We start from the raw sequence: 14,546 nt of genomic DNA on the forward strand, positions 1-14,546 counted from the left end.
AGGTTTTATACTTCATTTGGGTCATAACAGAAGATTTTCTTTGCTACAAAGAGTTACTTGCTTTGGGCATGCTTGTGAACAGAACACGGGGAATAGAGATCTTCAACAACTTTCAAGATAAATGTCATGAAATTGGATTGTGCACATTTTGTAGGGATTGCATACCAAGTGAGACCAATGGGGGACAAGCCCAGATGGAGCAGTGCAATGACATCACAGAAAGCATTAGCCACCCTGCAGCATAGGAGATGAGAACTGCTCAAGCTATAGTGGGCAAAGATCTATTATAATACTTCATTGTTTGTAGCATTAAGGTGACCCTTGGTTCTTGAAGGCTATGTTAGTTCAGAACAAACTTTGGCAGGGCCTTCCAGAGTAGAACAACTTCAAATGCAGGCCTAGAGATGGAACATTTTTCTATTATCTGAGGACCAGCCTAGCTGAATACAAATAGGTGCATCACTACATTGACCACCAGGTGATAATTGAGGCGCAAGGAAAGGAATTAATGAAGACCATGTACTGAGGTATATAGGATATGTGATCTACATGAGAGGAGGGATCATCCATACCAAAGAATCATGGGTCCTTGGAGCATTAAAGTGTTAAAATGTAAACATAGCCAGTACATAACTGCCTAGCCGTAGATGGTAGAAAGACTTTGGGAAATGGAAGCTAGAACCTAGTATGAAACTACACTTGGGTATCAAGTTTCCGGCCACCACTATGTCACAAACATATTGCCAGAGTGCCTCATGGTATGGGGAACAGCACTTCCTATTGATGGATAGAGGAAGGCAAAAGAGTGAGCTACTGAACACCTATACCTGGACTGAAGACCCCTTGGATACACCTGGATCTGGACAGCCCAGAGGCCACAAGATGGCAGCAGAGGACACAGCCTGGAGATGGGAGGCAATGAAATTATGAACCATGCTTTTCTGAAGTGAGCAAACTGTTTCTGGTAGAATCCTTTCCCAGAAGACAATAGGACCACCCTTAGTCTATGAAGCAAGCTTTGAGAGCTGATTTTTCATAGTTCAGATGTGTTCATTAAAGTCAGGAAAGGTTAATGAACTCATAATAAATGAGTAATATTAATCAATGGGAAAATTCTTAAAAATGTAGGCCCTTAGGGGACCTTCGAGGTTCTCTAGTCCAATCATCTCATTTTACAGGTGAGAAAACTAAGGCCCAGAGAATTTAGGTGGCTTGTCCAGATTTGCACAGGTAGGCAGTGACACTGGGACCAGTGCCTCAGTCTCCTCATTCTAGAGTTCTTTCTACTATACCACATTGTGACTGAATCCAAATCAAATCTGGACTTGTATAAGCTCTTGATCATATGTCATTTCTTGGAAATCTTCCCAGCAGTTGGAGCAAGAGAAAGAAGTTAGTGAAGATAAATATCTGACATCATTGAGGCCTTTATTCACAGTCATTCCTTCCGGTGAGATCCCAGTTGGTCAGCAAATAGAACAAAATTATCAGTAATCTCCACAGAGCCTACTACTGTATTAAGAAGGTTGTTGCATTGGATGATGGGAAGGAACATAAGACAGTAGAAGACCATGAAAAAGAGGCACCAAGGAGTTCTTTAAAGGTCAGGGTTTTCTAGGGAAGAAAGGGAGCAATGTGGTATGTGGGAGCAAAAAAAGGGATGCAGCTGAACTGTTCAGAAGGTGGTAGAGAGGCTGAGATGAACTTACAAAATCCTGCAGCTAGCACAGAGCTGTCAAGGCCAAAGCACCCAGTTTTTCACATCCCTTGTAGTTTCCAGTGCCCACAATACAATTGTATTTTAGAAGTACTTTCACATGTATTTTCTCATTTCATCATCACAGAACCCCACTGTGGTTGAAAGGGAAAGTATTATTAACACCATAACTCAGCATGTCTAAAACCAAACTGAGTATCTTTTCTCCTAAGTCCTTCCTTCTTTTCAACTTTCCTATTATTATTTAGGGCACCGCCATCCTCTCATTCACCCAGGATCACAGCCTAGACGTCACGCTTGATTCCTACCTCTCTCTCCTCTGACCCCCACCCCCCACCCAATCTGTTGGTAAGTCCTGTTGGTCCTACCTTTCCAATATCTCTTATTTAGTCCCCCTTCTCTCCTCTGACACTGCCACCACCCTGGTACACGATCTCATCACCTCATGCCTGGACCATTACAATAACCTCTTGGTTGTACCCACTTCAAGTGTCTCTTCACTCCAATCCATCTTCCACTCAGCTGTCAAAGTGATCTCCTTAAAATGCAATTCTGACCATTTTGGTGTTGTTGACTCTTCACGACCCCAATTTGGAATCTTCTTGGCAAAGATACTGGAGTGGTTTGTCATTTCCTTCTCCAGTTCATTTTACAGATAAGGAAACTGAGGCAAACAGGGTTAAGTGACTTGCCCAGGGGTCATACAGCTACTGAGTGTCTGAGGCCATATTTGAATTCAGTTCTTCCAAACTCCAGGCCCAGGGGTATTCTATCTATTTTGACACCTAGCTGCCCTAGTTCTGACCATGTTACCCAGTTATTCAGGCCACTCCAGTGGTTCCCTATTATCTCTAGGATCAAATATGAAATCCTCTGTGGTTCAAAGCCCTTCATAACCTAGCCGTCCTACCTTTCCAGTCCTATGCCTTACTCCATCCGCTAACAGTGACCTCCTTGTTGTTCCTTTCACAAGACGCTCAATCTTTCAGCTCAGGCATTTTCACTGGTTGTCCCCATACCTGGAACTCTCCTTTCTCATTAATACCTCCTGAGCTTCCTGGCTTCATTCAAGTCTCAGTCAAAATCTCATCTTTTATAAGAAGCATTTCCTGATAGCCCTTCCTTCTGTTGACTATCTCCAATTTTTCTTGTACATATCTTGTTTGTATATAGTTTTCAGGTTGTCTCCCACATTAGACATTAGAAAAAAAGGGACTATTTTTTTTGGCCTTTCAACTAAGCAGTGCAGTGGATAGAGTGCTAGGCCTGCGCTTAAGAAAACATGAGTTCAAATCTGACCTCGGATACTCGCTAGATGTGTGACACTGGGCAAGTCACTTAAACCCGTTTGTCTCAGTTTTCTTGTCTGCAGGACTGAGCCTAGTAATAGCACCTACCTCCTAGAGTTGTTGTAAGGATCAAATGAGATAATTGTAAAGTGGTTAGCATAGTGCCTGATACAATGTCTATGCTTAATATATGTTTGTTGACCGATCAACACCATTTGCCATATGACGAAACCAAGATCAAACATGTGACCTGATAGTGATGAAATCTTGACCGTCAGTCAGTCAATAGGCATTCATTAAGTATATACTATGTGCCAAGCACTTTGTGAAGTGATAGGAATGAAAAGTTGAAAATGAGAGTCCCTGCTCTTACGGAGCTTGTATTCTTTGAAGGAAATAATATACTATACAGAATGAATCTAAAGTAATTTTTCCCTGGGATTGGAGGGAGGGGCACAACAGATGTGGGGATGAGGAAAGGTGGGATGTGATACTTAAGCTGAGCTTTGAAGGTAGGTTGAGATTCTAATAGGCAGAGTGAAGAGTGAGTTCACTCCAGGAATGGGGGACTAGTGTAAAGGCATAAGACGAGAGACTGAATGCTGTATATGAGGAACAGCGAGCGGTCTGGTCTAGCTGGAATGTAGTTTGTGAAAGGGAGCAATGTGTAATAGAAGCCAAGAAAGATGAGCTGCAGCCCAGACTGTGAAGGGCTTTGAATGTCCAACAGAGGACCTATGTCTAAGTGACTCCCAGATCAGTGCTCTTTTAATAGGTATGGGCAAAGTTTCTTTCTAAAATTTAATTCAGTGGTTCATGTGACTAAACCACAACTAAACCACAGTAGAAGCAGATGGGGTTATAACCATAAGAATGAATGAGCTCCAATTGCTCATCTGCTCACAGCAAGTGATTAACTCTTTGTCTGCCCTGAAGTACATTTGGAATCCCCTCGTCCCAGTATTGTGATGGTCATGGAGCATTTTCCTGGCTCTGAGTTTTTCTAATTCTTTATCTAATCAAGAGCTCTAGTTTAAGAGAATTTTCTGCACTATCATTTTTGGTTTTCTTGGACACCATTTAATGGAGCAGAAATTATCTTTTCCAGTTTTTTTTTTTTTTTTTTTTTGCTGACAGTATAGCCCTATACAGACAGGATCTCTCTAGACTCCCAGGGCCAGAGATCTCAGAAAACAAACTATTTTCTCTATTTCCAAGCTTGGCCTTAAGGGCTTGCCCTCTGCTCTCCACCCCCCTCCCCAGCTTTTCTTATTCACCATCCTCCCGGTAAAAGGGATATGTACATGCTGTGTATCACTCAGCAGAATATAAGCTCCTTGGGTTCAGAAATGGTTTTGTTTTTGTCTTTGTGCCCCTAGCAGTCTAGCAAGGTGTCTTGCAAATAGTAAGTACTCAATTGTTTGTTGTGTAATGGAACTGAATGAAGATTATTCCAAAATTGGCCAGGAGAGCACTGCTACTACCCAGATGCCATGAAAGGGGTGTCTCAACTGGTGTATCATTGGAATTCTGGCACATTTGACATAGGGCTGGGTTTTACCTATTTTCTTGGTAAGGAAACAATACTCAGAGAATTCTGTTCTGACTCTCTTTTAATAATTAATGAGACATTGTGAGGGTAACTCCATGATCACCTGAGCACTGTGTAAATTTGGATATGACTCTCCCCAGTTGTTCCCGTACTGATTGCCCACTACCCAAAATGTTACCTGGGTTGATGATTGGACCTGGCTGAAATTCATAAGGATTAAATGAGTTAACTTTTGTAATGCATTTGTTATGAAAACAAAGTACTGTGTGAACTTTTATTCGAGTTCTGTTTTCTTCAGAGTTTAACCGCATTGTGAACTTTATATTTTTCAAAATTCATCTTTGCCTCCTGATTGCTTGCCTATCAGCTTTATCTTTACATGTATCTTTACATGTACAACATCCTGTTTTAAATCTGACATATATTCAGGGCCTACTACGTACACGGCAGAACTGGGTCTAAAGACAAAAACTGAAATAACTGATCTCAAGAATGAATGAATGAATAAAACACTTATTAAGCTCTTACCATGCGCAAAGCACCGCGTTAAATGCAGCGGGTACAAATAGGAAGGTAAGTTCCCATTCTCAAGGAGCTCACATTCTGATAGGGTTAACAATACATACGGGAAGTTCAAGCGGCAAGTCAAACCGAAAAGTCCCATGGCCCCGGGATGCAGAGGTGAAACAGAGGGTAAAGCGTCACGATCCCCAGGGTTTTAGGGTTTAGGGTTCTGAGCTGAGCCGATCAGGTTTACTTCTCGTGGGTGGGGCAGTATGTTTTTGTTCAGTCATTTCGGTCGCTCCGACCCTTCTTGACCCCATTTGGGGTTTTCGTGGCAAAGAGACTGGAGCGGTTTGCCATTTCCTTGTCTAGGAGATACACGTACAAAGTTAAAAATGTAAGACAAGGTAGAGGTGAGGGGAGGGGTAGAAATCAGTGTTAATAAAAGGAGCCTTCGAGCAGGAAGAGAACACTCAAAGCTGGGGGTGGGGGGCCGCGGGGTGTCATGAAAAGTAAGTTAAGAAGGTGGCATCTGAGCTGAACCTAGAAGGAAGATAACAAATCTGGAAAGCAGAGATGAGGGAATGCATTCCAGAGTAGGGATGACGGCCTTCCTGAATGCAGGGAGGCGGGAGATGGGAGTGTGCTTTGACTGTGATAGGCACAGGGGATTCAAAAGCCTGGCGCTTGGAACGTCTGGATCAAAGGTCGATTAAGGCGGCCAACCAGAGCCAGGCGTAATTTCGTTCATGCAGGGCGGGGGGCGGGGAGGGGAAAAGGCTGGAAAGAGAAGTGCATGGGGGAGGTGGTAAGCTTTAGATAAAAGTGTACTAGGAGCTTAGCAGCAAATCTTTTTCCGTTTTCTCATCTGTAAAAATAAAGATTGAAAATATCTCTACTACCTGCTTTACAGGGTTGTGAAGAAAGTGTTTTTATTATCAGATATGTGGGGCTATAACGTTGCTCCCCTTGTCTCGCCCCATCCATCCCCTCCTCGCCCCGTCCATCTCCTCCTCCTCCCTCCAAGGCAGCCCCATTTTGAGCCAGGTACACTGCTTGAGACATCTTCAACCCCTTTTCCTCGCGCATCTGGGGGGCGGTGCTTTATGTCTTGCAAATGGAAGGGGGGACGCGTGGGGTAGGGGTGACTCTGCAAGGAAAACCCCAGTTCCGTGGCCCCGGCGAAAACGCCCCTCCTCCCGCCGCTTCGCGGGCAGACGTGCTCCCCGCGCCTTGGCGGCCGCCTTGCCTCTAGCTGCAGAGCCCCTTTGGGATGCAGCCACTTCCCCGCCCAGATGCAGGTCGGATCCACGTCAGCTCCTCCTCGCCCCACACCTCTTACCCCCCCTCCCCCCGCCTCGCCCAGCTTCTTCCGGCCTATTGGTTGCCTGGACCCGAGCGAAGTCTGAGCGAACCAAGTGGATGCTCCGCGATGGGCAGATCTGTAGCGCTGCGCGTCACTCAAGGTATCCATATCGCCCCCAGTTGCACTGAGAAGGACCTTTATTTCCCAGCATGCAAAGCGGTAAGGGCATCTGCTGGGATTTGTAGTTCTTTTCCTCCTTATTCTTTAGCAAAAGGTTGGGCAAGTTGCGGCTGCTGGGGGAAGGTATTGAATTGTGGAGGGTTGGAATGTGATGTAGGGGATAATGGAGCCCGATGGGAGGAACTGGGTGGAAGAATGGATGAGGATGGAAGGGAATGGATGGAGGGAGAGGGATAGATTGAGAGCTGGATGAATCAGACTATGGCTGGGGGAGGAATAGATACATAGAATAGCAACAGGTGTCAGGGGAATTCAGGATGCAATAAGGGGGCTTTCACAGGATTAAGAATTAGGGCAGTTAGTATCCTCCTGAGGGAGGAGGCCTCAGACCCAAGCACAAAGCTGCCTGGGCAGGGGAAAGGGAAAATCCCATGTCCATGGTTGAGCCAAATTGAAGAAGTGGTCACCTCCCTAGTTGGCATTCCTGTATATCTGGTTGGATTCCAACCTCCCAGGCAATAGAGGTTGCTGGAGGAGAATGCAGAGAGCAAGCATCCCAGCTGTGGGGGATAGGGGAGTCATTCCTGCTCCCTTCCCCTGGGCATCGGTGTCTGCACAGGGTGATAGAGGGACCATTGGGTCCATCCTCAACAAGCATTCTGGGAGTACTCCTCTGTTCCCGTTTCCTTGCTTATTTATTTGCTTCGCAAGGCTCAGAGGGAATATTTTCAGTGCCTTTAATTTCTTCCATTTCTGAGAGGCTCTGAAAGGCAGACACAATTGTGAACAGTCAGGATAGAGCAGCTTGTGAGGGGAGAAGGCTGGATTAAGAAGTGGGAATGAGAGGCCCTCCTGCTTCCTCAGAACTGTTGGCTGCTCCCAACCCTCTCCCTTCCCACCTTCCTGAGTTAGAGGAGCTGGAACTAGATAGCCAAACATCAATGGATTAGGACTGGGGGCCCCAGATTTCCCCTGTCCCAGGCTTTGCTACCTTTCATCAAGGCTCTTTCAAGGTGTCTAACCCCTCCCCTTAAGTGTCACTGAATAGGAAAAGCGTTTGGCCGCCACATCATCTTCCCCCACTCTAGTACCTCCTGTAGCTCCTGATAGCGTAGTCTCCGAGCACCACAGCATCCTGGTTTTCTTTGGCTCAGCAGGAGGAGGGCAAAGGCAGAGACCAGAGCTCCGCCTAGAGTGAAGGCCTCTGCACTCAATTCCAGGACCAGCAAGCCAACCCACTGCAGGCAAATGGAAGCTGGGATGGGACCTGCAGTCTCCCCCTTTACACTGAATGACTTTCCTTGCCCCCTACTCCAGCCTCTTTTCTAATCACTCTCCCTCATTCCCTTTCCCCTTTCATGGTACCTGGTTGGAGGCTGACTGTGCCGGACGCAAGGCCAGCTTCATTCCCTGGACCACAACAACAACAAGTCCCAGGATCATCCCAAATAAGTTGAATATCATCATGGCTCTCACCTGCCGGAGAGTGGATTTGATCCCATCCTGCCCAAGACAAAAGGCAGACCACCCAGCCCACACGGTCTGTCCCACCAGTTTCTCCCCACCTTTAAGCCTTCACCCCAGTGATCTGTCCTATTCTTCCCTCTTAGTCACCTCTACCAAGAAGTGGAAAAACTGATTCCATGGATCTTGTCAGCTTAGTCATCAGCCCAGTGGTGTCTGGGGAATTCTCAGTTCAGGACCCTTACTCACCTTCCAGAGGCGGGGTGTTCTTCGAAGTTCTAGTGTCAGGATCCCCGTAAGCAGACCCTGAAGGTTAAGAGAGGTTATTGTTGGGTTGTTGTCTAGTGGGTGGAAGGGATGACTCCCTGAATTCTCCCCGAATACTCCCTGGGTCTCACCGAAGCTCCTGGCCAGAGGGGTAGTGCTATATTCATGTGGCAGTCTGATTCCAGGCAAGAAATGCTAGCAGCAAAGGGTACAGAAGCCACTGCCATCCAGAGCTGGCTCACCTGATTCGGGAGGGTGAGAAGAGGTAGAACAGACAGGGTGGTAACAGGTGGTAGTTCTCACTTTTGTCTTCCTTCATGCTCTTCATAATAACAGCTCATATTTATATAGTAGTTAAGGTTTGCCAAGCACTTTACTTAAATTTTCCTGTGAAATAGTTCAAGTATTTTTATCTCCATTTTATAGATGAGGGAGCTGAAGCTCTCGGAGGGAAAGTGACTTGCTCAGTGTCACACAGCTGTGTTGGAACCAGGCTTTGAACACACATCTCTTAATTACTAATCTAGGGCTCTCTTGCCACTGTACCGAGCCCAGCCCCTCCTCTCATTTCTGAGGTGCAGGTGGAAAGAGGGAAAGGGTATGGTGGGGAAGGAAACAGGGAGAAAGGGAAAAGAGGGGTGGAAATGATTCCCTGGGGGAGGGGACACTATGCTGGGTGTAGTGGAGGGGATCTAGGGGTTCGGGAAGTCCAATCTCACCGCTAACACCAGGAGACGCCCGCTTTCTCTGTGTTGGGCCCAACGCCTCAACTTGTCTTCCCGGACTGCCTGCCCCTCTTCCACACGCTGGATCTTTTTTTCTTCCATGATTTTATTGGAATCTAGAGGGACCCCACAGCTTTAGCCCCAGGGACATGACACTCTCCCACTCTAGGGAGCCCAGGGTCACCTAGATCAGAGAAGTTACCCTTTTTCTAGGCTTACCTTTGAGAGGTACATGCTTTGCTGTCCCTACCCTTAGCCTACCACCTCAGCCACCCATCTACTTACCCCGAACCTCTACTCCCTCCTGGGATCTTAAGTTCTCTGACATACCGAATCTCTGGTGACTTCTTCAGATGGGCAGGAAATGGGTGGCTATTCTGGTACTGTGGATCCCAGAGAATGAAAAGCTTGAAGGATACTCTTGTTCCTTTGAGAGAGTTTCGTCAAGGGTAGGGTGGGGCCAGGGCAAAAGTCCTGGTGACTTGCTGGGTTGAAGGGAGATAACCAGGGATCGGAAGTCACCAGTATTCCAACAGACTTCCTTGGCACTGGAGGTCTCAAATGCTTCCATTTTTATTTTCTATATATTTACCTCCCTAATCACAGTCTCTCTTCATCTCGATTTCCTCAGTTCCCATTTTCCCAGATCTCCAGATATATGACCACCTATCTCTACAAAGTCTCCTCTCCATGAACTAGACTAGAATTCCATCTCACAAATAATATACTTGTTCTCTCCCTCTTCCCCACTATTTTCTGGCCTTCTATCTACCTCACTGAAGTAAGTGGGAAAAGAAATAGTTTTCTTCACACTCCAGATTCTTTCAGGAACATGACTTTAGTAGGTGCCCCATATTGGTGTCAGGCTAGTCTGCTCAAACCCAGATTTTGTATTTGTGTACTCAATGTTCCTACCTTTTCTAGTACTTAGTAGTCTGAGCTGAAAAGAGAGGAAATGATTCTCCAGTTGGTAACGTCATCTTTCTGCATAGTGGAGTGGAATGAGCACTAGATTTGGAGTCAGGAAGATCTTGGTTTAGATTATCATTCTACCACTTGTGACCTGTATGACCCTGAATAAAATTATTTGACCTCTCCAGCCTGGAGCTTGCTCATCTGCAAAATGAGGGGGTTTGACTTGAAAGATTCCCAGGCTCTTCCCAGCTCCAAAATCCCATTACAATAAAATGTTAGAGCTAGAATAGACCTTAAAGATCATCTAATTCAACTGCCTACCCACCCCCTCTAATTCTGCAGATAAAACAATCTGAGGGCCAGAAGGGTTAATTCACTTTCCCAAAACCACATAGAAAGGAAGGAGCAGAGTAAAAAGTAGAACCCAGTACTCCTGGCTCCCAGTCCAATGCTATTTATTTCTACTACAACCGGCTTCTTCTATTGTCTCTTCTCCCCATTGCCATCTCTCCCCAATCTAACCTTTCTTTGTTTATCTCCAGTGCTTTACTTCTTACTCCCATCTGTTTTCACCTGCTGAATCTCACCACTTCCAGGCTGTGAAAACAGAAGCCAAAAGCAGCATCCACATTATGGCCTAGGTCTGTCCTTTCTCATCTGTTCTTTCCATCAGGTCCTTTCTCTTCTTCTCTCTCCTCCTCTTCCCTGCTTTCTCTTTTCCCCCCCTTGCCATCCCCTAGCACTGGAACAACCACCTCCTTATACCACACCTTATTCTCAGGCTTTCCTAAGCTTTCTGTAGTTCAGTGTGATGTTTTCCTTGTAGTGCAACATGCTGGAAAGATTATGATCGGGAGCAGGCACCTGCTTGTGGGGCTGTATATGGGGATGTTGGGGGGTGGGTAGATGGAAAAGAGATGCACAACTGCCTGCAGGGTAGCATGTAAGGTTTGATGGCTGTGTACGGCTCCTCAACGGCCTAGAATGATGATATAAAGGGGGAATCACGCTGGGGCCAATGCCGGGACGACTGCCATCATTACAGCATTTAATAATAGCTTTATAAATATAACCGAAAACTGCCTATTATATTCTTTAACTTTTATGATACTAAGGTGTGGGTTGGAGGTGGGTGACGGGTACAAAATACAACAACTAAAACGCAGTTTAAGAGGGACTAGATTAGACACACGCGCGCGCACACACGCACACACACACACTTATACACTATGCAGATAAATGATGAGAAACTAAATGCCTGGTAAGGGGCAGACATGCCGAGATATAGGGCGGAGCGGGGGAGGGGGGGTTGGAGAAGGGAGACGGGGGGGGGGTGGTAAGAGGCTGATGACCTTTTAAAAAAAAAACCTCGTCTTCGGAGCCTTATCACCTGGTCTCTCCCCAGAAAGGCGCCCCCATCTTCCAATCTCACTCCATCTCGTTCGCTCCTGGCTCTCTTTGCCCAGCACCGAGGTGCCTAGCCCCGTCTCCCCAGTCCCTGGGACCCCGCTCTTATTCCCGCTCGGCTCCCAGCTCGGCCGCGCCGCCCCCCGCATGCTAATGGCCGGGGCCGCCTCCTGCCCCACACAATGCGGGCCAGGGGCGGGGGCGGGGGGACCGAAGGAGGGGGAGGGGGCGGGGGCCGGGCCCGGCCGGGGGCGGGGGGGCCGGGGCCCAGCGCATCTCCCCCGGCCCCACGTAACGCTGACGCCCGCGCCGCCGGCCCGCCGCCCGCCCGCCCGCTCTGCCGCCGCCCCGGGCTCGTGAGTAGCCTCTCCCCCCTTCCCGTTCTCACTCTCCCCCCCCCCTCATCCGCCATCCCGGCTCCCGCCCCAGGCCCCCTCCCTACCCCCCAGCCCCGAGGGGGGGGCGCTCCCCGCGCCCAGCGCGGAGCAGGTGCAGGGGGCGGGGGCGGGGGAGGGGCGCCGGCTCGGCCCCGAGCAAACTTCGCCCAGAGCTCCCAGAGCGGGGGCCGGCCGGGGAGGCCCGGGAAGCTGGGGGCCCAGAGAGAGGTGGGGTCCAGGTCCGGGCGGCGCGGGGAGCGGGGACCCAGGAGGAAGGGCCAGGCGAGGGGGAGCGAGCGTCTTTGTAGGGGCCCGGAGGGGCGGGGAGGGAAGAAGAGTGAAGAGCCGGGGGCGCGGGGCTGGCGAGGTTGGGGACCCGGGGGTTGGTGGGCGATCCGGGGCACAGGTAGGTAGGGCCTGGGGTTAGGGAGGGGGTGAGGATCCGACCTCTCCGCTCCGGGGTGTGGGGGTGGGAGGGAAGAGATGGGGGTGGGGGAAGGACTGTTTCTCTCTGAGTCCCAAACAAAGTGTCACAAAGAGCTCGGCCCGCCGGCAGCCGAGGCAGCGGCTGAAGCTCCGCTTTTGTTCTCCTGAGATGGGATAGTCGAGCCCCTAGCTGCTCCCTCCAGGACTCTGTTCCCAATCATTTTGCCCATCTCTTCTCATCCATATCGGTTTGGGGCAGGGGGAGGAGGGGGAGAACCCTATGTGAGTCCACCTTAATTTGCCAATCCAAGTACCGGCAGGACAGCAAGGGGGCTCTTCCCCCCAAACGCTGTTCAGACTCCCATCCAGGAACAGGGGGCTCCCTTCTAGTGGAAGGATTCCAACCTAGATATAGTCAGCTTTGGCTGTAGGAACCTGGGGGTTTCACCAGTCTCATGCCCTGCTCAATTAGGAGGCCTTTGAAACCACCAGAAGAGGGTCAAGTTGGGGTTTGGGTGAAGGCCAAGACCTTGGGGCAATTCCACTGATGGTGGCCTGAAATTGGTTGGGCCAGTAAATATACCTTACTCTCTCCTGTACTGTTAAAGTCTGAGAATGAGGGCCAATCCCAGAGCGGTGAATCTGGAAAGAGAGTAGCTTTACCTTATGCCTGGGGATACTGAAGCTGAGTAGCCCTGTCATGAACCCTTGGTTCATTGGGTCCCTTTAGCCATGCATATTTAGATGGTCTTGAGAGGAACCATGGTATCTGAGCTGCTGGTGGACTGGGGTAGTCAGTAGGGCCCTGGGCTGATACTTCCTCCACCCCTCCTTCCTATTGTGAGCCATTTAGCCTCAGCAATGCCTCCCAGGCAAAATTGGGGTCTGGAGTCTCTAGAGTTCAAGTTTATAATATGAAGAGTTTGAAGTATATATGTTATGAGACCCTGAAAGTACTAACTTAGAGTACACTTTGCTCCTAGGTTGCTGGTTGGCAATCCATAGCCCAAATACTACAGGATGGCATGAGGGCCAATCTTGAGTGGCACTGCAGTTGGTTATTGCCTCTACCTGCCATCTCCCTATATCTGCCCCTTTCTACCCACTTATAGTTGGAGGTCCCTGCCCTTCTAAATCTCTAATTCTCCCACTATATTAGACTTGAGGGCCAGTAGTATGGCACACAATTTAAGTTATTGATTCTTGTCTTAAGTCATGTGCCCTCTTTAGAATTAGTGAAAAAAAACATTTATGGGTTGTCAGGCACAGAAAAGGTATATGTGTGTATATGGGGAAAGGGGTGGGGAGTGGGAATGGAAAGTTGCTTTTCTAGATCAGCATTGTATCAGTCATGATCTTTGAATCTTGAACTAGTCCAAACTTTATGGGAAATACACTGCTTTGTTATACCTAGGGGATACATCCATGAGCCTTCTTCAGGCCCTATTTCAAAGAATCTAGGACTCCTCTAATACAGTTTTAGACTGGGATAAATCTAGAGGACCAGAGTACAGTGATAACTCATGGTATCAAAGTGGACCTAGGTTGGCCTCTGAGGTTCTTTCCAGGTCATTATTTTCTAGGAGAATTTGATCTACTTAGGAAAATCCTTAGTGAGTTCTAATTTTAGATCATTTAGGTGTTTATTTAGGGCCTTTTCACATGGGCTCTTGAAATATTATTATACTTGTAGATTATATGCCCCCCACCACCTTGAAGACTACCTTCTGGGATAGTTTCTGCTTCTTAAAAGTAAACTTCTTCCAGGCCTGTTGAACACTGGTTCTGCTTTTCTTGGACCTTGACAAGAACTCTAGAACCCTTTCAGGGCCTAGGAGGCATGGGAGGGAAGTTCATAAAATGTCAGGTAGTTAATGGGTTCTGGACATTCAGGATCTCCTCACCCAAAATCTGGTTTCTCTGAACACACAAGATTGGTTGAATACGAGGATGTTCTGGAATTCCCAAGAGAGCTCCAGAATGTGACAGCTTTAAGAAATAGATTCTTCAGTTACTGATTCCAGGATGTGCAAACTGTAATTGACGGGACATTGCTCTTCATATCTACTAAATTAATCCAGTTTCATTTATTTTCCATGATATTTTTTTAAATTTTCAATGACATTTAGAAGTACCAAACAGCTCTCTACTATCTCACTTTTTCTTTGTTGTATAGATGAGAAATTGTCCTCTTTCTGGTTCCCAGTGCCCTCTCTTGGTATTGAGAAGACAAACATGGCCACTCTGATGTATACCATTTTCTTTTCTGTGGTGCTGAGGTGGCCACAGATACCCCTCTGGTAGTCCATTGTACTCTCCATGGTACTGAATCTTGCAATCACTTGTTCTGCTTGCTCTCCCAAACCCAAGAGATACTAACCATAACTCTCTTTAGGTTCTTTCAGGTTCTTGGTCCT

General features: G+C 47.7%; 1 protein-coding gene across 1 annotated transcript; it reads right to left on the reverse strand.

Moving 5' to 3' along the window:
- Nucleotides 1-6,447: 6,447 nt before the first annotated feature.
- On the reverse strand, nucleotides 6,448-9,131 carry TMEM253 (transmembrane protein 253). The gene is made up of 6 exons (XM_036736947.1): nucleotides 8,999-9,131; nucleotides 8,411-8,521; nucleotides 8,262-8,318; nucleotides 7,914-8,024; nucleotides 7,640-7,786; nucleotides 6,448-7,311 (listed from the first exon to the last, which is right to left on the reverse strand). The coding sequence occupies exons 1-6, from the start codon at nucleotides 9,104-9,106 to the stop codon at nucleotides 7,240-7,242; spliced, it is 606 nt and encodes a 201-aa protein (XP_036592842.1). The 5' UTR covers nucleotides 9,107-9,131; the 3' UTR covers nucleotides 6,448-7,239.
- Between the last annotated feature and the right edge of the window lie 5,415 nt (nucleotides 9,132-14,546).

This window comes from Trichosurus vulpecula, chromosome 8 (genome assembly GCF_011100635.1).
Source record: "Trichosurus vulpecula isolate mTriVul1 chromosome 8, mTriVul1.pri, whole genome shotgun sequence".
In the NCBI taxonomy this organism is placed as follows: domain Eukaryota; kingdom Metazoa; phylum Chordata; class Mammalia; order Diprotodontia; family Phalangeridae; genus Trichosurus; species Trichosurus vulpecula.

Excerpts from the sequence above, each read along its gene's own strand:
- TMEM253 (XM_036736947.1), bottom strand. The coding sequence starts at position 9,106 with ATGGAAGAAAAAAAGATCCAGCGTGTGGAAGAGGGGCAGGCAGTCCGG. Across the intron at positions 8,319-8,410 it reads CCCTCTGGCCAGGAGCTTCG|GGTCTGCTTACGGGGATCCT; the intron begins GTGAGACCCAGG and ends CTTAACCTTCAG. Across the intron at positions 7,312-7,639 it reads GCTATCAGGAGCTACAGGAG|AGCCTCTCAGAAATGGAAGA; the intron begins GTACTAGAGTGG and ends TCTGCCTTTCAG.